The 24197-nt window shown below is 33.3% G+C and overlaps 3 protein-coding genes across 3 annotated transcripts; 2 read left to right on the top strand and 1 right to left on the bottom strand.

Annotated features, from left to right (window-relative positions):
• Nucleotides 1–112: 112 nt before the first annotated feature.
• Nucleotides 113–6179, top strand: LOC113039034 (putative methyltransferase C9orf114). The gene is made up of 12 exons (XM_026196902.1): nt 113–202; nt 364–403; nt 967–1086; nt 1731–1890; nt 1976–2065; nt 2149–2198; nt 2944–3074; nt 3156–3228; nt 3392–3490; nt 3609–3711; nt 4576–4723; nt 5462–6179. Exons 1-12 carry the CDS (start codon nt 134–136, stop codon nt 5534–5536), a joined length of 1158 nt encoding a protein of 385 aa, XP_026052687.1. The 5' UTR covers nt 113–133; the 3' UTR covers nt 5537–6179.
• Nucleotides 6180–7877: 1698 nt separating this feature from the next.
• Nucleotides 7878–13893, bottom strand: LOC113039033 (alpha-N-acetylgalactosaminide alpha-2,6-sialyltransferase 6-like). The gene is made up of 6 exons (XM_026196901.1): nt 13755–13893; nt 13031–13092; nt 12071–12268; nt 10599–11008; nt 9140–9247; nt 7878–8989 (listed from the first exon to the last, which is right to left on the bottom strand). The coding sequence occupies exons 2-6, from the start codon at nt 13052–13054 to the stop codon at nt 8803–8805; spliced, it is 927 nt and encodes a 308-aa protein (XP_026052686.1). The 5' UTR covers nt 13055–13092; nt 13755–13893; the 3' UTR covers nt 7878–8802.
• Nucleotides 13894–16516: 2623 nt separating this feature from the next.
• On the top strand, nt 16517–24105 carry LOC113039032 (mitoguardin 2-like). The gene is made up of 12 exons (XM_026196900.1): nt 16517–16591; nt 17455–17723; nt 18818–19025; nt 19813–19928; nt 20054–20174; nt 20862–20992; nt 21493–21610; nt 21701–21807; nt 21893–22005; nt 23172–23244; nt 23330–23416; nt 23859–24105. Exons 2-12 carry the CDS (start codon nt 17628–17630, stop codon nt 23961–23963), a joined length of 1275 nt encoding a protein of 424 aa, XP_026052685.1. The 5' UTR covers nt 16517–16591; nt 17455–17627; the 3' UTR covers nt 23964–24105.
• Nucleotides 24106–24197: the final 92 nt, after the last annotated feature.

The raw sequence follows: 24197 nt of genomic DNA, 5'->3' as shown, positions 1-24197 counted from the left end.
ACATTTGTTAATGTAGGTATTAATACATGTTGGTCTAAATAACAATTAATTCAGCATTTGCGAAAAAACGTTGGGAACCAAATATTTCGAGGGTTTGTTCTCTCGAGGTCGAGGATCACCGGAAGCGTGACACATGCAGAACAGCATGGCTGATGAACCTCCAGTGAAGAAAAATAAAACAAATAACCTCTCAAATAAAAAGGTTTGAACTTATTTTGTGTTTTTCATATTACCGTGTTCGTTATACATTTGTAATGATAAAATAATCTACGTTGTCAGGCGGTTTTGTGCCACATTCAAACCGGTAAAAAGCTCTGTTTATGCTGGTTTAATATCACGTGTTTATAATAATTCTGTTTGCAGGGCGAAGAGAGAAAAAACTGGAAGATATGGAAAGAACAAAGTAAGTGAAAGTTAACATTTTAAATAAGTTAAAATGTTGTTAAAGAGTTAAAATGTTTAGATTAAATTCTGATGGCATGTGATGTAAATCAAATAATTAAAGTATTCCTTAACCAAAGTATAACCGCGCTCATTCTTTATTTCCCAGTAATATGTCTTACTAGTATGTCTTGTTATTTAAATGCATATTTTATGATCAAAACAAATAATGCACTGCAGTAAAGTGATGACTAAGAGATAAATGTTCCTCAAAAGACTAATTGTCATATTTAATACTTGCATTTCAACATGATTAAAACAAAAAAAGATGTATTATCAACCTCAGTCGAGTAAGTGTTCATCTTGAAACACGACTTAGAATATCAGAGTTATTCTCATGTTTATCTTTTCATAAAAATCAAATAAAAGATTTCACAGCAGAAACACACATGAAGCACCTGAAGGTGTGTGACTGGTTTTTCTGGCAAAGTTTTGATATGATCATTTAGAGGCTTCGGAAATACATATATCAATATAATATTGTGATGTTGAATTCATTGCTGCTTTCTGCATTTTCATCCCCAGAGAAAGAAGAGAAGAGACAACGCAAAGAGAGCAAACTCATCCAACAGCTGGAGAAACAGAAGCAGAAGAAAGAGGAGGAGAACGAGCAGCAGGTTCAGCAGGAACCGAGGGAAAGTAAAGGTGAGCGGTCCTGCAGAGATCAGAGCTTTGGTGTATTCACATACTTCCATGGAGTAAGTGTACTAGACCGTGTACGTCCTACTACTGGTTTTTAATCTTTTAGAAACCATAAACTCCCAAATATGATCATCCTTGTGTGAGGGACCCCCATCCTAAATTTAAAAGGCAAAATAGTTTATTTCAAAATAATATTATTTAAATGTTACATTCTTAGGTTTTTCTACTCACTATAGTGTTGTGGGGTTACGTATGTATTTATTGATTTCATTTTCAAAATGATATAATCATTGTAATGCTTTTTAATCATATTTTTATTAGTTTAGAATTTATTTTGTCCACAGACCCACAAACAAATACTACATACTGTGCTATACAGGATATACATTAGTTACCAAAACTAAAACAAAAAAACAGAAATAAAATATGAAAAAATATATTTTATCTCAGTTATCCGCCAAGCCAACATTTCTCATTTTCATTTACTGAAAATATACCAAATATAATATTAAATAATATTGATGCACTAAAAAAACATCAACTAGGTTACTACAAACACATAATATGCATATTTTTTTAAAATAACAACTATAACACACCTATGATAAAATATCAAAGATACTAAAATAGCCTCTATATCTTGTCAGGTCGCTCGTATACGTTGAGCGTGGCTCTGCCCGGTTCAGTGATGGAGAATGCTCAGTCCCCAGAGCTGCGTACGTACCTGGCGGGTCAGATCGCCCGGGCCTGTGGTGTTTTCAGTGTGGATGAGGTGGTCATATTCGATGAGCTGAGGGAGGACGTCAAGTAAGATGATACTTTATGGTTTTTGTCACATATTATCATCTGCTGGCTATTGAAATTGACAAAAAACATATTTTTTTAATGTCAGGAGCGTTGAGGGAGAGTTCAGAGGCATTGGTAAGAAAGGCCAGGGCTGCGTCCAGCTCGCACGGATCTTGCAATACCTCGAGTGTCCACAGTGAGTGCTGTTCCAATCACATTTCAGTCGTATCAGTGTGCATCTAGACAACAGATTTAACATTGCATCTGTGATGTGTTCAGGTATCTGCGGAAATCTTTCTTCCCGAAGCATCGAGACCTGCAGTTTGCTGGTGAGTATGAGAATCTAATATTGTTTTTATTTTAGAGTTTGCATAATCCGTTTAAATCTGTATTTAAAGGTATAGTTACAAGATACATTTTTAGAAAATGTCCGCAGGAGATCCCAGATGTGGATGAGTTTGTTTCTTCAGCAGATTTGGAGAAATGTAATATTGCATCACCAATGGATGCTCTGCAGTGAATGGGTGCCGTCAGAATGAGAGTCCAAACAGCTGATAAAAACATCACAATAATCCACACCACTCCAGTCTGTCAGTTAATGTCTTGTGAAGCAAAGAGCTGTGTGTTTTTAAGAAACAAATCCATAATTTCAAGGCAATTTTAACTTTAAAATGTAAATTCTGGCCAAAATACGAGTCATAGGATAAGATGACTTCTGTACTAAAAGAAGCATCATTATGGATTATGGACTGTATTTTGTCCAGAAGCAACAGTTTGAAGTAAACAATGTCTTGATGGATTTTTATTTCTAACAAACGCACAGCTTTTCTCTTCTCCAGTTGTGCACTGATGGACTGGAGTGGTGTGGATGACCTATTGTGATGTTTTTATCCGCTGTTTAGACTCTCATTCTGACGGCACCCATTCACTGCAGAGGAATTATTGGTGAGCAAGTGATGGAATGCTACATCTCTCCAAATCTGATGAAGAAACAAACCCATCTACATCTTGGATAACCTGAGGGTGAGGACATTTTCGGCTAATTTTCATTTTTGGGTGAAATATCCCTTTAAGGTCTGTTGAATCCTCTGGACAGCCCACATCACATGCGCATCGATGAGGAGGTGGAGTTTCGAGAGGGGGTGGTGCTCGATCACCCGTGCAAACCGGGGAAAGGGTCCTTCGTCAACTGCGGGATGAGGAAGGTGTGTGTTTGAAGACGCAAGATCACTAATAGATCTTTCACTGAACAGGACATGACCTCAGTCTGTCTATTCTGTCAACAGGAAGTTCAGATTGATAAACAGCTAAAAGCTGGACTGAGAGTGACTGTACGGCTAAACAACAGCCAAAACAAAGGTACACACACACACTGCATACATTATTATTTTAATTTTTTGCTTTAGTTAACAGTAGCAACACTTGTTTTCAGAAATGTATTACACTACAAAGCTAACAGGGTTTTCAGACCTGTTGTCCAGACATTTCCCTGATGTTCATCTGAACCCTGTGTGTGTTTCAGAGGGAAGGGTGTATAAAGGGGTTGTTGTGGCTCCTCACGTCCCGAGGACAGACGGCGGGCTTTACTGGGGCTACAGCGTCCGTCTGGCTTCCTGTCTCAGTGAGTTCTGCCCATTTCCACTCGTTTCATCCTTTACTCTCCATCAACTAGTACAACTAAACATTGTCTCTCTCTGTGTGATGTGTGTGTGTGTGTGTGTGTGTGTGTGTGTGTGTAGGTGCTGTGTTCACAGAGTGTCCATATACAGATGGATATGATCTGACCATCGGTACATCAGAGAGAGGAAAAAACGCAGATCACGCCACGCTTCCTCCATTCAAGTGAGTTTTGCACAAGGTTTTGTCCATGTCTGTCTTTAGTGCAGATGAATGTATTTAGTTAAAGCGATAAATCACAAAAAAATGTGCTGAAAATGTGCTCACACTCAGGAATCAGGACATCCAAAATGTAGAGGAGTTTGTTTCTTCATCAGATTTGGAGAAATGTAGCATTGCATCAGTGTCTCATCAATGGATGCTCTGCAGTGAATGGGTGCCGTGAGAATGAGAGTCCAAACAGCTGATAAAAACATCACAATAATCCACAGCACCCAAGTCCATCAGATAATGTCTTGAGAAGATAAAAGCTGCATGTTTGTAAGAAACAAATCCATCAAGACTTTTTGCTTCTGGACAAAATATGAGTCCATAATACATAATAACGCTTCCTCCAGTGGCAAAAGTCCATCTCCTGTTATCTCTCACATCAAAATCTAGCCACAGATTTGTTTAGAGCTTTTTTGGACTGTTTAAACGGCACACATCTCTCCTGATTCAGACCAGATGACTTTTTCAATGGAGGAAGCATTGTTGTGGATTATAGACTTGGATTTTAGCCGTTTAGTCTTGATGGATTTGTTTCTGACAAACACACAACTTTAACTGATGGATTGGACTGGTGTGGATTATTTTTGGATTATTGTGATGTTGTTTTCAGCTGTTTGGAGTCTCATTCTGACGGCACCCATTCACTGCAGAGCATCCATTGGCGAGCAAGTGATGCAATACTACATTTCTCCAAATCTGATGAAGAAACAAACTCATCTACATCTTGGATGGACTGAGGGTGAGCATGTTTTTATTTTGAGGTGAACTATTCCTTTAAATATGCAGTGAGAAATAAAGCTCAAGGTTGTTTTCTATCAGGCACATGCTGGTGGTGTTCGGAGGTCTTCAGGGTTTGGAAGCGAGTGTTGATACCGATGAGAACCTGAACGTCACTGATCCCAGCGTGCTCTTTGACCTTTACCTCAACACCTGTCCTGGGCAGGGCAGTCGCACCATCCGCACCGAGGTGAGACAGATCATACATTTATATACTCAAGGGGAAAACGTTTTCTTTTCAACAAAAATTACAATGTTTTTACCATTGAATCATTTTTGGGCAAATTCATGTTTTTTTTCTTGTTAAAAGGCCTGTTCACACCAAAGAAATGATTATAACTATAAAGTAAAAAAAACAACAACAAAAAATCACTCTAATTGGATGAGAATAAAGACATTTTAGTATTTTAGTTTTGTATTTATATTTGGCTTGTTATTTCAGCTTTTTACATCCTTTTATTACTTCAACTTGAACTTTTTTGTATTTCACTTTGTTTCTTTAAGGCAACATTTCTAATTTTCATTAGTTTTTTTCCCCTAGTATTTTTTATTTCAGCAATTTCAATTAATGATTTTTGTTAATGAAATACTTTTTGTTAACAGTAACAACCCTCCAGCATGATAATGCATTAATTAAAATCATTAATATATATTCAGCACTAACAGTCACTGCTACAAATATTACTATGATGTACAGTATACGTCACTTATGTGCATATATTGTGCTTTTTACTATAACGACACATTTGTTTCTAGCTGATGTATGATAAAAACATTAACAGTCAGAATCCAGCTTAAGCATTTGACGTGACAGATGACAAAAACTGCAGCACATGCTTGTAATAAACGAGCTGTTATCATGTGTTGATCACTATAGTTATCGTTCTGTTCAGTTGAAATGAAGGAAATGTATTTCTCTTTCACACAGGAGGCCATATTAATCAGTTTATCAGGACTCAGGCAGAAAATCGCAGCTGTATTTCCAGACCAATCCAAAGGATGACCACAAGAAGTACAGCTGTCAAGACCTTACCCATGTACATTATTGTGAATCATTTTGTATTGAAATATTAGTTTGTATCACTGAACTGTCAATGCATATTCTGTTTCTAACTATAAACAAACAAATCATGAAACTCAAGTCTGTTTTCAAATGTATACATTTATTTCTTTTTCAGACAGGCATGTAAAGAACATTCATAATGAGAAACGAGCAAGACAGTCAGCTCATACGGTCAAATCACTGCAGTCATGAGTAATAATAAACATCATAATAATACTGATTTCAGTCCGCAACCCTTCCAGAATAAAAGCATCTACATTAAATAGCCCCAGATGGTTGTCACCCACAATCCCTCTGCTCTTGTGCTCGGCAGATGGTCGATTTTAAATAATGGATGAAGAAAAACACATTCTCTGAAGGTTTGGACATTATGGGATTATTATCGAGCAGGACTTGACAATGAGAAATGTAACACATGCAATGTTTACAGTGAAATATGTCATTCAAAACTATGAGTTCTTCTCATGCTTGTTGATTTTTGACACTTGATGATTAGAGGCGATATGAGCATCATTTGGTGATGCACGCTCAACTTAAAGGAACAGTTCACCCAAAAATGAAAATATGCTGAAAATGTCCTCAACCTTGGCCCATCCAAGATTAGCATGACTTTGTTTCTTCATCAGATTTGGAGAAATTTAGCTTTTCATCACTTGCTCAGCAATGGATGCTCTGCAGTGAATGGGTGCCGTCAGAATGAGAGTCCAAACAGCTGATAAAAACATCACAGTAAGCCACAAGTAATCCACACCAATCCAGTCCAGCAGTTAATGTCTTGTAAAAAGAGAAAAGCTGTATGTTTTTATGAAATAAATCCATCAAGGCGTTTTAACTTCAAACCTTTGCTTCTGGCTAAAATAAGCCTCTATGCATATAATATTGCTTTTTTCAAGGAAATGTCATCTTGTCAGAAATCTGCAAAGATCAAGCACCGATTACAAGCGAAAAAACACTTCTAAACAATTACGCTGGTGGATTTTGATGTGAGGACAACACAGGATGGACTTTTTCAACACATAATGGATCATACTTTAGTGAGAAGCAATGGTTTCAATTTAAAAAATATATTAATGATGGATTTGTTTCTTACAAACACGCAGCTTTTTGCTTCTCCAGATATTAACTGATGAACTGGAGTGCTGTGGATTATTGTGATGTTTTTAACAGCTGTTTGGACTCCCTTTCTGACGGCACCCATTCACTGCAGAGCATCCATTGGTGAGCAAGTGATGCAATGCTACATTTCTCCAAATCTGATGAGAAATCTACATCTAAATGTTCAGAAAATTTTCGTTTTTGAGTGAATTATTTCTCTAATGGCGATGAATCCGAGCAGTTGTTGTCTGTGAGACGTTTTTATATGGATTTTGTACAAATCGAAGGCAAGACATTCAAAGCAGCACTTAAGGTAAACAGACTACCATTACCAATGACAACTTGAGTTCTCCAATCAAAGCACAGTGCCATAAACAGCGTCGTCCAATGAGAGCAGAGCATTTACAACAGTCATATCAAATACTCATTTGGGAACAGAAGCGAGTCATAGTGTGATGTAGAAATGTGTGTTATACACTAACAGCTGAAGTTGCACAACTGCTCAATAACAGTACAACTACTTGGTAAAAAGGTCATAATAAATTGAAAGGCTTCACAGTATGTTAGTGATTTTTGGTGTTGATTATGAATAATAGTACATTTTGTGTACTCCTTGGGTTATATGATATATCCTGGTCATATTTCACCCCATAATCAAAAGAAAATGAAGAAATAATTTTTAACATGATGCCTATTTTAGGTCCAGTAATATGTTTTCCAAATGACTTTAATTTCTGTTTGGCTTTATTTTTTTCTTCACTTTTAGTCATTTTAGTACTTAACCTTATTTTATTTGCGTTAACATTTCTAATTGACAATTACATCTTTCTTGTAATATTTTAAGTTTTCATTTACATTTTATTAATTTTGTTGTGTACTTTATAAGCATTTTTAATATTGCTATTTATTTTAATTTCAGCTTTAGTCATTTTTAAAATGTACCATTAAAATTTTAAAACGTTCACTTTTGAAAGCAACTTAAACTTATTTCAGTTATTTTGCCAAAGCAACATTTAAAAATTACCTTACATTTTTTTAAATGTACATTTTTAATCAGATGTTTTATTTTATTTCAGCTTCATTTCAAATAATAAAAACTATTTGTAATACAGTTAACCATTACAAAACTCCTGTATAATTGGATAATACAATAATAATAATCACAATAAGCATATATTGCATTTAGTGCATCAAGTATTACTATAATGTATACTTTACATAATGTACATGTATCGTACAATTTAAATACATTTTAATTTCAGTAATGAAAATTGGCTGTTAAATGTGTTTAAATACTTTATATAGGCCTGGTTTTCTTTATTTCTTCTAATTTTGTGGTGAAAAATGACCCGGACATGTCTTATAGTGGATGATTCATATTAAATGGAATTATAGAATATTCTAGAACTTTGACTGACATTAGGTTTCATATAACTTCATTCATAAAGCCATAAATAGCTCTCCATTTCAACCCCTTCCCAAAAAGTACACAAAATGTGCTATTCATCTGAAAATGATGCGATTTAATGTTTACATTTATTTATTTTTTTATTTGATTTTTTTGTATTTTCTTGTAATATTGTGTTTTTTAGGGCATTTTAAAACCATATAAACTTGTACAAATTATTATTTTTTTTTTTTGGAATAACAACTGACATTCTTATGTACACAATAAAATATACTCTTAATCTTGTAAAGTTGATAAATTCTCGTTCCTATTCCCTGGTAGTTTCACGTGACTAACATTCAGATGTGTTGATTGTACCACAAGATGTGAATGAATCTCCCATTTGGCAACTGACATAAAGGATTTCTCTTTCATTCTCCATCCAAAAGGCCTGCATTCTCTGAGAAATGACCGATTGTGGGTGAAAAACTGTGTAAAAGAAGGCTTAGGAAAACTTCACGGCCGTAGTACGTAACTGTCATGCCTAAGACAATAAACGTTCCATCATCTGTTCCTAAGAAAAACTAAGATTGTCCACTTCCTGGATCCCTGCATGGCCTCCATTTTGGCTCAACCACTGATCCAGATCAAAGAGAAACCAGCAGGCGATTTGAAATGGTAGCCATCTTGGATCAGAAGGTCACAGAGGTACATTACGTGTCTCTCACCAGGTCGGGTGGCTGTAGCTGATGTTGTACTGCTTGGCCCAGCGTGCAAACACCTGTTTCTCAGTGATGAAGCGGTGGTGTGATCCGCGGCGCCCCCTCTCGTTCTGGAGGTACATCACACACTCATCCTGACCTCTTGGTTTGTAATAGTGATAGGGCATCCGTTTGGGCTGAGGACGCTTCCTACAGGAAACTGTATTTCAGAGACTATATTCTATTGATACATTCTTAGACTTAAATGATGGAAAATAATTGACATGATGAGATTTACTGTTGCCCAATCAACATTAGAGAGAAACTGCACCTTTTGAATGTCAAATTATTTCATCTTACCCACAATGGTTTGGCGGCACCATCCCATAAACCTTTATGTTGTCACACATCTCTATGGCTATGACCATGGTAAACCAGCCTGTGCTTAACCAGGACTGAGACTTTTTTCTGTAGAACGAGAACAAACACTGAAAGATACAGCAATTTCTGTTCCAGCAATACAATATAGAACAATTTAGGGATGGTTGTAAATGTTAAAATATAATTGCATATTTAAATATTATAATTACTTTTAAACTGTAATAATTTTATTATTATTATTGTTGTGATTAATTATATTTAATTATATATCTAAGCTTGCATAATTTCTCTCTCTCTCTCTCTCTCTCTCTATATATATATATATATATATGTCTTTATTTCTATTGTATATATAAAAATAGAATAAAGGTGTATTTTATTGTTTTAGAACTAGATCGATATTGATGTTTATTAAAAAAATAAATCCGCAATATTATTATTATTATTTTAATACATATTATACAACCTATATATATATATATATATATATATATATATATATATGTATATGTATATATGTATATGTATATATATATATATATATATATATATATATATATATATATATATATATATATATATATATGTGTGTGTGTGTATATATATATATATATATATATATATATATATATATATATATATATATATATATATATATATATATATATATATATATATATATATATGTATGTATGTATGTATGTATGTATGTATGTATGTATGTATGTATGTATGTATGTATGTATATATATGTATATATATATATATATATATATATATATATATATATATATAAACCATGCTGTAGTAGGTTTTATTATTAAATAAAATAAAATATATATACAATTAAAAACAAAACACAACAAAAATAAAAATAAACAATACATTAACATATTATTTTTAAAAAAAACTTTATTTCAAACCAATAAAAATGTTAAAAAAAAAATCTACACATTTACCAGTGAATTTAAAAATAAAATGAGATTTAAATATTAACAAAAACTATACACTTGTAGTATACAAGTTATATTTTTGATGAATACAATGAAAATAAAAATGCAGTGCTTTGTTGCAAACTAATTATATTATTACATTTTAAAAGATCGATTTTATTGTTTATAAATAATTATTGTTTATTGTTTTGCAAATTCATTTGATTACACACTATTTTTGAAGATAACTTTGTATTAAACCAAAAACACAGAATCCAGAAAAAAAAGAAAAAAATTTTTTTTGGGGAAAAATAAAAGCGATTTCATGGTGCCCTAAATTAAAAAGTAGCTTACCTGTAAACAGTGTACATTCATCTTTGAAGTATTACAAAAATGTGGGATTCATTTGAATATTTAAATTAATATTATTATTTACAATCAAAACAACAAAATAACATAAAAAAAACAAACATGCATAAACATGTCAAACGAAAGGAAGTGTGTACCTGTCTCGGCCGGTCTCTTTCTGAAAGAGCGTGTCGAACCTCTGCATTTTGCTGGGAGAGATGAGGAAGAAGGACAGGTTACTGTAGGTCATGCTGACTCTCTGGATCAGACGGTACAGCGTTCCCTTCGCGTCGCGGCCGATCTTCGTCGACGGGCCCCAGAATATGATGGCAGGGCTCTCTGAGCGATTGAGGAACTCGGCAGGTTTGCGAACCACCCGGAAGACGCTGGAATGAGCCACCACGCGCACGCTGGTCCGGTTCCCCACGTCTGATTCGTAGCCGGAGGTTGGGGCGTCGTTCATGCGGATGATGCACTCTGTTCGGTCGATCTCGTCTCCGGCGTGAGTCCCCAACACGTGACTGGAGCTGGTCACTAACGCACACTGATGGCAGTGCAGCTTCATGCTCTGAAACAACAGTGAAGCAACTTCTGTGAGCCGACATTTCAATTTCTACTGCATTTTTCCATGCGGCAAAAAAAAAAAAAAAAAAAGTTATTTTTATTTTTTCATTATTATTATTAATTATTTGATTAATTAGCTATTAATCCATAATTTAATGAAGACTTCAAGGTTTTCTTTCCATTCAGCCAATAATATATCAGATAATACAAAATAAACAGAAATGGTCAAAAAATTATAATTCTAATATAGATGTTAAAATATACTTACATATTGATAGTTATAATTATCAAAATATAATTATTAAAAAAATAAAAATGATATATTTACTTTAAAATTATTTCTTAATAAATGTTTTGGGACAAATGTTTTTATTTTGTTTTGTTTATTTATTTATTTTACTTTTAATATTGATTTTTCATTAATTTTCAAAGTAAACATATGTATATTGATAAAATAATATTTTTTTTTTATACATTTTACATTCACCCACCCAAGATGTATTTTAAAATGGAGGTTTTCAAGAAGAATGTTCTTAAAAAAACTATTTAAATTACCTGTATATAATATATATATATATATATATATATATATATATATATATATATATATATATATATATATATATATATATAAGTGATGCACAGGTTGTCTCAGATCTGTTTTTGTCACAAGTAAATACGTCCGTTGACTTATGACATAACACACAAGACACTCTTTTGTATTTGTGTAATATGGAGAAATAGTTACTGGACGAATCAGTGAACAAATCTGAATGAATCATTTTGGTGAACGAACTGAAAATCAACGAATCTCTTGAAAGAATCAAAATTTCCACCACTAAATTCCATGCAACATAAATAAAATAATTAAAATTTAGTTTTTAGTGACCCGCCAAAAAAAAAAAATTTTAATTTATTTGTCATAATTAATATATGCAGTACACGCACATTTGTATTTTATTGACAGCACCTATATATATATATATATATATATATATATATATATATATTTGTTTTTTTTTACTGGATGAATTAGAAATATAATTTGTAAATGTTTTGGCAGCACCTTGTTGCCGTAAACAGGAATGTATCCCTCCTTTCCGGCCCATTTCTTGAGGTTGGTGTGTTTGACGGCGTGGTGAAACTCGTTGACTTTAAAGGGGCTGTAAAGATCAGCTGAGCTGTTGGAGCTGTAGAGGATGAGGAGGGTCATGATGAGGAAGACCGCCCCGTAAATCACCATCCGATGCCCCTGCTGCCATTGCTGAGGAGACACAGATGAGCTCGTCATCTTACCCACCCTTCATACACAAACACTGGAGGAAATCACTGGATCATTTCACATATACACAAGACACTTTGAAGCTTTTTATGTGTATGTTTTGCTCTGTGTTTTATTAGTTTATTTAAATAATATTTAAATATTACACTCATTTAATGTTCCTTGAACTGCAAAAATGCCGCAGGTATATTATATTGACTACTGAATGCTGAATACTTTATTTCCCCAAAGACTTAAAGTGTATGGCATAATAAATGCATCTTACAATGTTTATAGAGATACATTTTAAGTTAAATGCACATTTTTAATTAGTTTTTAATTAGCTTTAAAACTTAAACAAACAATACACGCACAAAAAATGGAAAATTAGTCTAATATGCATATATATATATATATATATATATATGTGTGTGTGTGTGTGTGTGTGTGTGTGTGTGTGTGTGTGTGTGTGTGTGTGTGTTTTAATAATAAAAAATAGAATTTTTATGTTTTTAAAAAAAGTCTATTTTGCTCACCAAGGCTGCATTTATTTGATAAAAATACCGTAAAAACAGTAATATTGTGAAATATTACAATATCAAACAATAGTTGTCTATTTTAATATATTTTGAAATGTAATCCTAAATGTATTCCTGTGTAAGAGACTTCTATCAAAAACATTTAAAAATTCTAGAGAATCCAAACTTTGGACCAGTAGTGTAAATCATTTTAAAACATATCTTTTAAGGGTTTTTTTTTACTCACTTTATCTACAAAGCGCTGTCTCATTCTCCTGCTCCTCTTCTATCAGGGTTCAATGCTCATGCCTAGAGAGAGACAGAGAAACTGGATCAGTTTTCTGTGCCACAAAACACTGACACCTGTGTGTAAATTATACACCAGTTCTGTTCAAACTTATATTCAGAAATCACTTGCAAAGGTATTTTAATTACCCATTTCCCATGTTGTAAGATTTACACCAGCCATGCTTTATAGAAATACGAATCAAATGCAAATTAAAAAATAAAAACAAAAGCAAACGGCTGTCAATCACACAAAAAAATAATTTAATATTTAATCAGACTGGAGACAAACAACCAGGACACTGAATCCTGACACCAGTTACTTTAAATAGAAAGAAGGTTATAAAGCCATGAGCAGTGCCTTAATATTTATTTATATGTTGGAAAAATCCAATGTCTTGGTCTGAAAAGCATACTGCTATCAAATATATATTGAAATCTGATACCTCAAGGGCCTCTTTAAAACTACAAAGGCCATTTACCCGAAATAAACAATTATGTACAGAATTATAGTCTTTCAAATCAAAATGCATTTTTAACACACACATTTTTATGCACCTGCGTTGATGAAACACATCATAACGCATCTGTGTGTGATGTTCATGCAAGCTGCGATCATCGGGATAAAGCAGAATAAACCGAGTGACGGCGCGCGACAGCTGCGCGCTTATAAACACGATTCTTACCGATGCGTCAGGGCTTTATTCTGGACGTTGTTGAATCCACTTAGCAGCATCATCATCATCAACATCAACATCATCATCATCAATCCCTTCCCCGCCTCAATAATGATATCCGCCGGAGAAGCGAGTGCGCATGCGCTGTTCATTACTGAAAACGCGACTCGCCCACGCCGGTCCGCTCATGACGCCAGTACCGAATCGACCAATCAGAACGCTTCCACACGCTGTGGACAAGATGAGAAAGAAATAAGATATTTTCAACATTATTGATATAGATTATTTCTGAATATCATGGGACACTGAAGACTGGAGTCACGGGAATAAATTAAATTTTACAAGATATTCAAATGGACTTATTTTAAATTGTAAAATTTTTTTTTTACAATATTGAAGTTGTTTTTGTCTATTTTGAATCGAATAAATGGAGCCTTGATGAGCAGAAGACACTTTATATAACACTAAACATTTTTATCTAAAACATTATATATATATATATATATATATATATATATATATATATATATATATATATATATATATATATATATATATGAGAATAAAATGCTTAAATAAATAAGGCAATAACTGCAAAATTAAGTCATCACAGTAAGTAATTCAGTAATCTACACCAAATTATGTGTATAAGAATATCTTAAATTAAAAAAAGAAACATAGCTGAAAATAAGACACAATGTAATGTAATGAAAACACACACACATACACACACACACACACACACACACACACATTATATTGAATTTCAACCTATTATATTAATCCGTAATGTGACATCATTATATATTAATTCACAAATGCAGTTAGATTCTCTTGGGTTAATTTATAAAAAAGATAAACACTGCTAAAACAAGCAGCAAAAAGCATCTTAATCTAACACATTATTATTATTGAAAATAATAGAGATTGGCTCTGCAGTTACCTTTTTTTCACCTTGGAATAATTACAAAAATAAATGCTTATAATCATAAAGGCATATTACCTTATCTGTCACCTCTCAGTAAACTTTCAGTAAAAATCTTGGGTTAGGTGGCGAATTATACAATTCTCCATTAACACACACATAAAATAACAAAATAAGAAGCGCAATCAAAGCAAAAAAACTGACATAATTTGAAAAAGAAATGCTGTAGAGCATAAAAATAAAGATAGATACAGATTAAATATAAAATATATATATATATATATTTTTTTTTAAAATATTTTTTCCAAAACTGTAATTTTCACAAAAAGATTGCAAAAATCAAGATTTCATATATTTGGTCAAAAACCTATGTAATAAAAGATTAAGTGCTATTCAGGCTATTTAAGACTATATTGGCTGATTAGACACAGCGCTGCACTAAAATGCTAAATGTTTGCCTTCTCTCTCTTCACCGTTCCCACATCTCAGACCTTAAATACATGAAATATTTCCCTTTTTAGATATAGTCTTTGAAGTACAGTAAATAAAATATGCAAAACGTATTGAAACAACAGTTGTGTATTTACCCTTGTAAGATCACAAGTACCCTTACAAGACAACCCCCCCCCCCATGAAAAAACTTTCCCATTGGATCTAATCAAATCTCATAGATTACCTATTTTGATCTAAAAAAAGAGAGTTGTTATTGAAAGTTGAGTTTTAAATACATCTATGATGTATGAGTACATTTATGAAGGAATAGTTCACCCCAAAATTTAAATGTGCTGAACATTTACTCCCCTACAGGCCAGCCAAGATGTAGATAAGTAGATAAGGTTTAAATAATTTTGCATTCCATCACTTGCTCAACAATGGATCCTCTGCAGTGAATGGGTGCCGTCTGAATGAGAGTCCAAACAAAAGCAAAAAACTGCATGTTTTTAAAAAAACGAATTAATTATTAAGATGTTGTAACTTGACACTGTTGAAGTTCTCTATTAAGAAAATTGCTTTTCTTTTGCATTGAAAAAGTAATCTTGTCTGAATTACGTGAGAGATATGCTCATATCGAGCAAACACGCAGCTTTTGGTTTTTCAAGACATTATATGATGGACTGGAGTGCTGTAGATTACTTGTGGATTATTGAGATGTTTTTATCAGCTGTTTGGACTCTCACGCTGACGGCACCCATTCACTGCAGAGCATCCATTGGTGAGACAGTGATGCAATGCTACATATACTGTACATATACATATACATATGCATATACATACACATACGATACTGTGTTCAGTGAATCAGTGAATGTTGTGTGTGTGTGTGTGTGTGTGTGTATACTTTTGGTTTTTAATATACTTTTGACAACAGTAAAATAAAAAAGAACCTGCTGACACATTGACAAACTTTTATCGCAGCGGAACGACAATAAACATATCAGACATCAATATACAAGTTACAACCCATTAACGTTACATAATGATTTTATGTGCCTCAACTGTAATCGCATACAATATAATACAAAACAATAGATAACAACATAATTAGCTGTAAGATTAGCTTTCTTACATTTTCCCCTTTTCCACTTTTGACGACTGTGGACTACTTTTCAATGTTTTTTCGACATAATCGAAAAATTATTTATATAAAAAAGTATTATTATTATTATTATTATTATTATTTTACTCGATGCAGTCAGATGTCAGTTTATGGAGAGGCAAGAGTCGCGTCGCGACTGTTGATGTCATTGGATAACCAACGCGTTGCGTCTGTCCCTTCTATTCCCTGATTGGTTAACACTGAACCAGTTAAAGCTGTTATAGGGTTTTTCCGCTGTAGCTCAAAACTCTGCCCCGCCCACCAGGAAATCACAGGTTAGTGTGTGCAATGCGGAATGAAAATGTCCTTCCAAATCAGGAGAAAGTGAGTGTGGGCTGCTTTTCACTCTTTCACTTATAATATTGCGTCTAAAACTGCCATGATGTGTCTGAATTTAGCTCTGGCGTTATGCATATGCATAAATATGACTGAAACACTGTCTTAAAAGAGCCTGGTGTTTGTTTGTGTGTGTGTGTGAGCTAAGCTAATGTGCTGCTGCTGTCTAAGGACATGGACACACAGAGGGACAGTTTGCTGAATGATGAGCATAAATTCAATCAGGATAACAAAATCAGCAGATTATAATGATATGAATTACTTCAAAATTGCTTCAAAACAATCTGTGTGATTTTGACTTCTGATATTAGTTTATGATGTAGTTGCAGGAATCAATAAACTGATTACATTACATTTGATAATCCCTTTTATTGTGTGTGTGTGTGTGTGTGTGTGTGTGTGTGTGTGTGTTTATTTTTTCCTTGCAATGCCAGTTAAATATAATACTTTAATACATTTAATACCAAAATATTTGTAAAGATATTTATAGAATATATAATTATTAATAGTTATGTTTTCATTTAATAGTAATGGGAGTGATTTTACATTACAATATTGAGCATTATGAGGATTAAGTGAGTTTAATATTCGTTTATTATCTATCTGTCTATATATGATGTCATCAAAGTGATTATCAAATGTAATCAGACTTTACAATAAAAAAAAGATCAGCTATTTATAGGTCAATGTAAGTTTTTATTGTTGTATGTAAATGCCAGAATATGAGACGGCTAACTAATTGTCTTCTCTAAATTGCCAATATTGACTGATGTTTTACATATGGTGTATATATAAGCAAAGCATCTAATCTAAAGCACCAGAACGATATCTGTGTTTTCTTTGTCTCCAAGGTAATAATAATGACGATCTCGGCAGCGCTGTGGCGTGGGACTGAAAGCTCTGTTTGTGGATGAGTCCTGCTGATCTGCAGAGCGGAGGACAGAACTGAACTCCAGCTGTTCCAGGATCTGTGTGGAGCGACTCTGATGTGAAAGCATCTGCAGGAGGAAGGGGCGGAGCTGAGATGTCAATCAGAAGCACTGAGGGCATGTCGATCATGCAGGCCTTAGCCATGACCGTGGCTGAGATACCTGTGTTCCTGTATTCCACCTTTGGACAGGTACACAGCATCACACGCCACACAGCTGCTCCTGTCACTCAAACAAGCTTTCTTCTTCTTATCATGCAACTATATACACATGTAGAAAAATGCTGATATGTCACAATTCTTCAATTTTATATTATGTGTTAACTATCAAAAAAAGCTAAAGTTTATCTTTAAGGGCCTGTTAATACCTCCCATATCTCCTTAGAATCAACAATGCTTTTATATATATATAAATATATATATATATATATATATATATATATATATATATATATATATATATATATATATATATATATATATATATATATAAGAAAAAAAATCTTAATTTTTATTTGTAGCAATTACACTACGATATGAATATTTGTATGCTTTTTTAATATTTTTATTTTTAGCATTAATTGATTTTTTATTTCGGTTTTAGTAATTTTACTACAACTTACGGTAAATGTATCTATTTCAGTAATTTGACAGGCTTCATTTAATATTTATTATTAGTGTTAATAGTTTTCTTTTTTTTTAGTTTAGAAATTTTTTTACAGTTTTGTGATCATTTTTATGAAATTAATCAGGCTACTTTAAGTAAGTGTGTGTGTATGACCATAATGTTATATTGTAATATTAAAATATTATTAACTAAGTAATTAAGTAATATAAAATACAATATTTTGAGTGGCTGTGCAAGTATTTCCATTTTTTTCAATGTCCACAATTTTATATTGCAATATAAGATATAATTTCAGATTATAATTACAACAAATAACATCAAATATAAAATGATAATTTCAGTTCTAATCAAGTAACTCTGATTAATGTGCAAGTATTTTAAGTTTTTAATATCATTATTTTTAATAAGCTTTTAACTCAGTCTTTTAATTTGAATTAAAAAGGTAGTATTTGTTTTAATAATATTTGATAATAAGATTTTCAATTATTTTTATTTCAGTATTAGTCTTAGTAACTTTTCATCTTTTTTAATTTTTTGCTTTATTATGATTGATTAATAATTTTTTTTCTTAAATAAGTGATTAATAATAAAGTTTTGTTCAATCCTTTTCTATTTTGGTCCTGTTCTGTCCTCCCTCATTCCTCTTTCTTTCTCTCAGTCTATATTCTCTCAGCTGAAGTTGAGCCCGAGTCTGAAGAAGGTGCTGTTCGCCACGGCTCTGGGCAGCGTGGCTCTGGCTCTGACCGCACATCAGTTAAAGAGACGGGGCAGGAAGAGGAAGCAGACCGTCAGTAAAGAAGCGCAGAAGCCTGTGGGCATCCCAGAACAGCTGCTCCGCACCAGCCGGCCGGCCTCGCTCAAGAGAGGTGAGCAGATTTGAAAGAGACTGTGTTATACAATAATGTAGAATTTTTATTTAATTGTTAATCAAACATTAGAATATAATATAGAGCTGTATATATATGTATGTACGCATGTGCATGCAAGTATTTTTGAATCATATAAAAATATATTGTTTCTTGCATCAGAACCATTGTAAATTTGATTTTGTGACCATTTTTTACAAATCAATCAATCAGGTGACTTTGAGTCAGTGTGCAAGTATTGCATTTTTTTATGTCCATTATATTGTAAAATAAAATATTATAAATTCAAATTCTAATGATCTCATGAACATAAAGTAATATAAAATTATAATTTTAGTCTAGGTTTCTTAAAACAGTTTTCTTGCTACTTTGAGTGAATGTGAGAATATTTCAATTAAACTTTTTTTATTATTATTATAATGCAAAATATTATAATATAAAATTGTAGTTTTAGTTAACTTTTCTTGGAACAAAACAGCCATAAATTATTTTTTGTGAAAATTTTCAAGAAATTAATCAGTTTATTTTGAGCAATTGTGAGAGTATTGTAATTATTTAATGTCCATAATGTTATATTATAATGTAAAAGATTGCAATATTGAATTAATATTTTATAAAAATGAAATGGATTTCTATGCATTTAATGTCCAATATTAATTTTATGCTAATTTTATATTCATGAAATTAGTAAAAAAAAAATCTTTCATAAAAAAAAAAAAAAAAAACGTTTTTAATTTATAAATTGCTCTGTACAATAATTGTCATTAGTTTATTCGTGTGTTTTCAGGTCCGCTTCCAGGGCGTCAGATGATGAGTCCCAGCACCCGCAGTAATGACACGCTCAGCGGCGTCTCGTCTCTCGCACAGAGCAAACACTCCAGCTCTTCACACAGCATCGCCTCTGTGTGTGAATCTCACACACACACACACACACACACACTCACTGTCTGCCTGTTTATTTATCAACAAACTCCTGTTAAGATGCCTAACCTTACATTTTTTATGCATTTTGTTTGGCTCCGCCTCAGATGCGAGTTCCCTCCTCTCCCAACCAATCAGTGAACACCGGGATGCCGTGGGAGGCGGAGCCAGTGGCAGAGGAGCCAGGAGTCGGAGAGGATGCCAATGCTGAGAACCTCTATCTCATGGGTAATGTAGTTTACTATTCTGATCTGTTGTCTCATCCATACTGCATTCTTTCCACATTCTACACTACCATTCAAAGGTTTGGGGTTGGTAAGATTTAACGTTTTTTTTATTTATTAATTATTAATACTTTTATTTAGCAAGGATGCATTAAATTGATCAAAAGTGACATAAAGGACAATTATAATCTGTTTTCAGCGTTGCTAATAATAAGATGTTTCTTGAGCAGTATGATTTCTGAAGGATCATGTGACACTGAAGAATGGAAAAAATTCTGATTTGATCACAGGACTAAATTTCATAATTACATTTTATAATATATTCACACAGAAAACAGTTTTCTTAAATTGTAATAATATTTAATATTTTTTAAGCAATACACTGTAATTTTGATTAATTAAATAAAGCCTTGGTGAGCATAAGAAATTTATTAAACAAAGAAAAATCTCACTGACCCTGGACCTTCGAATATAAATATAATAAAAGACATATATAGACATCAATAAATTAAAATATGAAAATACATTTTTAAAATGACATTTACATTTAAAATTCTATTTAAATTTAAAATGTCATTTTAAATTGACCATATTCAGCACAGAATGCAATAAGTAGACTTTTCTGAATATGGCCTCCATACGTGCAGAAATGCAGCTGATGTTGGTCTGTTTTCGTGTCTTGCACCTGCAGGGATGGAGCTGTTTGAGGAAGCTCTGCGCAAGTGGGAACTGGCTTTAAACATCAGACACGGAGCTCATTCACGCGCATCTGGGTCAAACAGTCTCGCCCCGGAAGGGTCAGAACTCGTGGAGCACCATTTGGTAAATATCTCTTATTCATAAGCGTCAGAAGAATGGCAGGAGCTGCATATTGTGACCCTGGAGCAGAAAACCAGTCATAAGCAGCACGGGTAAATTTGTAACAATTGCCAACAAAAAAACATTGAATCGGTCAAAATGATCAATCTTTCTTTTATGCCAAAAATCATTAGGACATTAAGTAAAGATCATGTTCCATGAATAGATTTTGTGAATTTCTTGCCATAAATATATCAAAACGTAATTTTTGATTATTAATATGCATTGCAAAGAGCAATTTAAAGGCCATTTTCTCAATGTTTAGATTTTTTTGCACCCTCAGATTTACAAATAATTGTATCTCAGCCAAATATTGTCCTATCATAACAAACCATGTATCAATTGAAAGCTTATTTATTCAGCTTTCAGGTGATTTATAAAAATCAACAAATCAAAAAAAAGACCCTTATGACTGATTTTGTGATCCAGGGACACAAATAAAAACACATGATTTGATTTTTCAGCCTGAGCTTCGCAATCATCAGTTTGCGGAGAAGCTCGAGTCTCTGCTGCACCGAGCCTATCACCTACAGGAAGACTTCGGCAGCACCATACCCCCCGACAGCCTCCTCGCTGACCTGGGTGAGACACACACACACACACACACACACACACACATGCTGATGCCACCTGTGTGTTTTCAGTTTCCTAAACCGAGCTGTTTGTGTGCAGAGAGTGAAGCAACCCTGATCCTGCCCACACTTGGGAGTTCCCATCCCATCCGAGACGACGATGCCACAACAGTCACTTCAGACGACTCGTTTGTCTCTGCTGCTGAGGTCAGGACACACACACACACACACACACACACACTGTGTTTTCTCATGCATGTGTATGATGTCACTTCCCTCTTTGTCTCTGTAGTTGTTTGAGGCGTTCTCTCTAGAGGACACGTATCACCCGCTGAAGCCGGCAGCTCTGTATGAAGAAGCCCTGAGTTTGGTGAAGGATGGAGGCGTGGCCTGCAGATCACTGAGGTACTGCACACTGACACCTCAAACCCTACACACTACATACTGACTCTCTAAATAAATGCTGCACACTACATACTGCTGCCAATACCACTTTGATTTAATTTATAATTTTATATTATAATAAAAACTTGCTGTTTTATCATTTGGAAATTTTAGACCGCTATGAATATACGTATATAGTTGCAATTATATAGTAGTTACAGTTGCACTGTAAAATGCACTATTATTAATATAGTTATTTTCTTAAATACTTGTTTTTTTTATTGTATAGTGAAATATTACAAATGCAGTTTTTCGGATTTTGTTTAACATTTGAATTTAGCAGATGTAGCAGTAATCATTTTTATTTTTTATTATTATTGATATATTATCACGCTGTTTTTATTATAATTTAAATTGTAGTAATACGAATCATTCAGTCTATTCATTTTTATTTAGTAGTATAAAATATAAATATAAGCACATTTGATAAGGCCCTATTATTCTGTCAATAAATTAAAGAAAAGGTTTATTAATTCAGTTGATTTGATTATAATTTGTAATTATTACAATTTATTTTAAATATTAATTATGGAATCAGGAATCAGGAAAATTAATAGGGCCCCTATTATTAAAATAGTCATAAATTATTCAATTGGTATAGTTTTGTAGAACCTTAAATGACATAAACCCTATACATTACAAACTGATCTCCTGAACCTTATACTAGCAGTCTCAAGTCTCTTGGGTATATTGTAGCAATATAAAAAAAAAAATAGGATATTAAGTAAAGATCATGTTCCATGGAGATATTTTGTAAATTTCCTTACATTAATATATCAAACTTAATTTTTGATTAGTAATATGCATTGCTAAGAACTTCATTTGGACGACTTAAAAGGTGATTTTCTCAATATTTAAAATTTTTGCATCCTCAGATTCCAGATTTTCAAATAGTTGTATCACAGACAGATATTGTCAGATCCTAATAAACCATACATCAATGGAAAGATTATTTATGCAGCTTTCGAGTTAGGTAACGAGATGGGACCCAGTGCATTACTGCACATACAGTACAGATGTTCTCCTCACACGTCCTCCTCTGGGACTGGAGGATTTCTGGTGTAGCTCAGGGAGCGAGGACTGATGGGAAAAACACACTCTGTGTCATTTTTGTGCCTCTGTTACAGAACCGAACTTCTGGAGTGCTACAGCGATCAGGACTTCCTCGCCAAACTGCACTGCATTCGCCAGGCCTTCCAGGTCAGCACACACACACACACACACACACACACACACACACATGGAATGGGGTTGTTGGTGAGATCTGTGTGTGTTGTATCTATAGGTGCTGCTGCTGGATGAAACGCACAGGATGTTCTTCATGGATACAGGGAAGCAGATGATACTGGGACTCCTGGCCAAAGCCAACAAGGTGCTTCAAAAATAAACAGATAATTTAATGTGTTTTATGTTTTTAAAAAAAAAGTATCCTCTGATCATCAAGGTGACATTTATTGATCGCAAAATACAGTAATATTGTGAATTATTATTACATTGTAATATAGCTGTTTTCTATGTGAATATTTTGTTAAATGTAATTGATCGCTGTGATCAAAGCTGAATTTTCAGTCACATGATCTTCAGAAATCATTCTAATTTGCTAATTAGCTTTGACATCAAAGGAATAAATTACATTTTAAAATATATTCAAAATCTTTAACAATATTACTGTCTTTTTTCTCCAAATAATAATTATTTCAGTCATCTTTGTAACGTTTTCATTAATACATGCATTGACAAACTGTGCACAGCATGACTAGAAACAGTCTTATATTTGAATTTCTTATCTTTTGCGTGCGTGTGTGAATGTTTAGAGTCCGAAGGCGTTTCTGGAGAGTTATGAAGACATGCTGCAGTACACACAGAGAGAAGAGACGTGGCCCGTCACCAAGATGGAGCTGGAAGGACGAGGGGTTTGACTCTTTATCTGTCTGTCATTCCTTCCTTTCCCATCCATTTAAAGTCTGATTCTTGACTGTTCCACTGTTGTTAATGTTAACTAAAAAAATTTGTGCTGTCAAATGATTAATCACGATTAATCGCATCCAAAATAAAAGTTTTTGTTATCATGATTAATCGCTTGACAGCAATAAAAACATACTTAATTTAAATAAATAAAATATAAATATTAGATGAAAATGTCAACAGGTTGG

This window comes from Carassius auratus, chromosome 21 (assembly GCF_003368295.1).
Source record: "Carassius auratus strain Wakin chromosome 21, ASM336829v1, whole genome shotgun sequence".
Taxonomy (NCBI): domain Eukaryota; kingdom Metazoa; phylum Chordata; class Actinopteri; order Cypriniformes; family Cyprinidae; genus Carassius; species Carassius auratus.
This window is presented reverse-complemented; position numbering and strand designations above follow the sequence as displayed.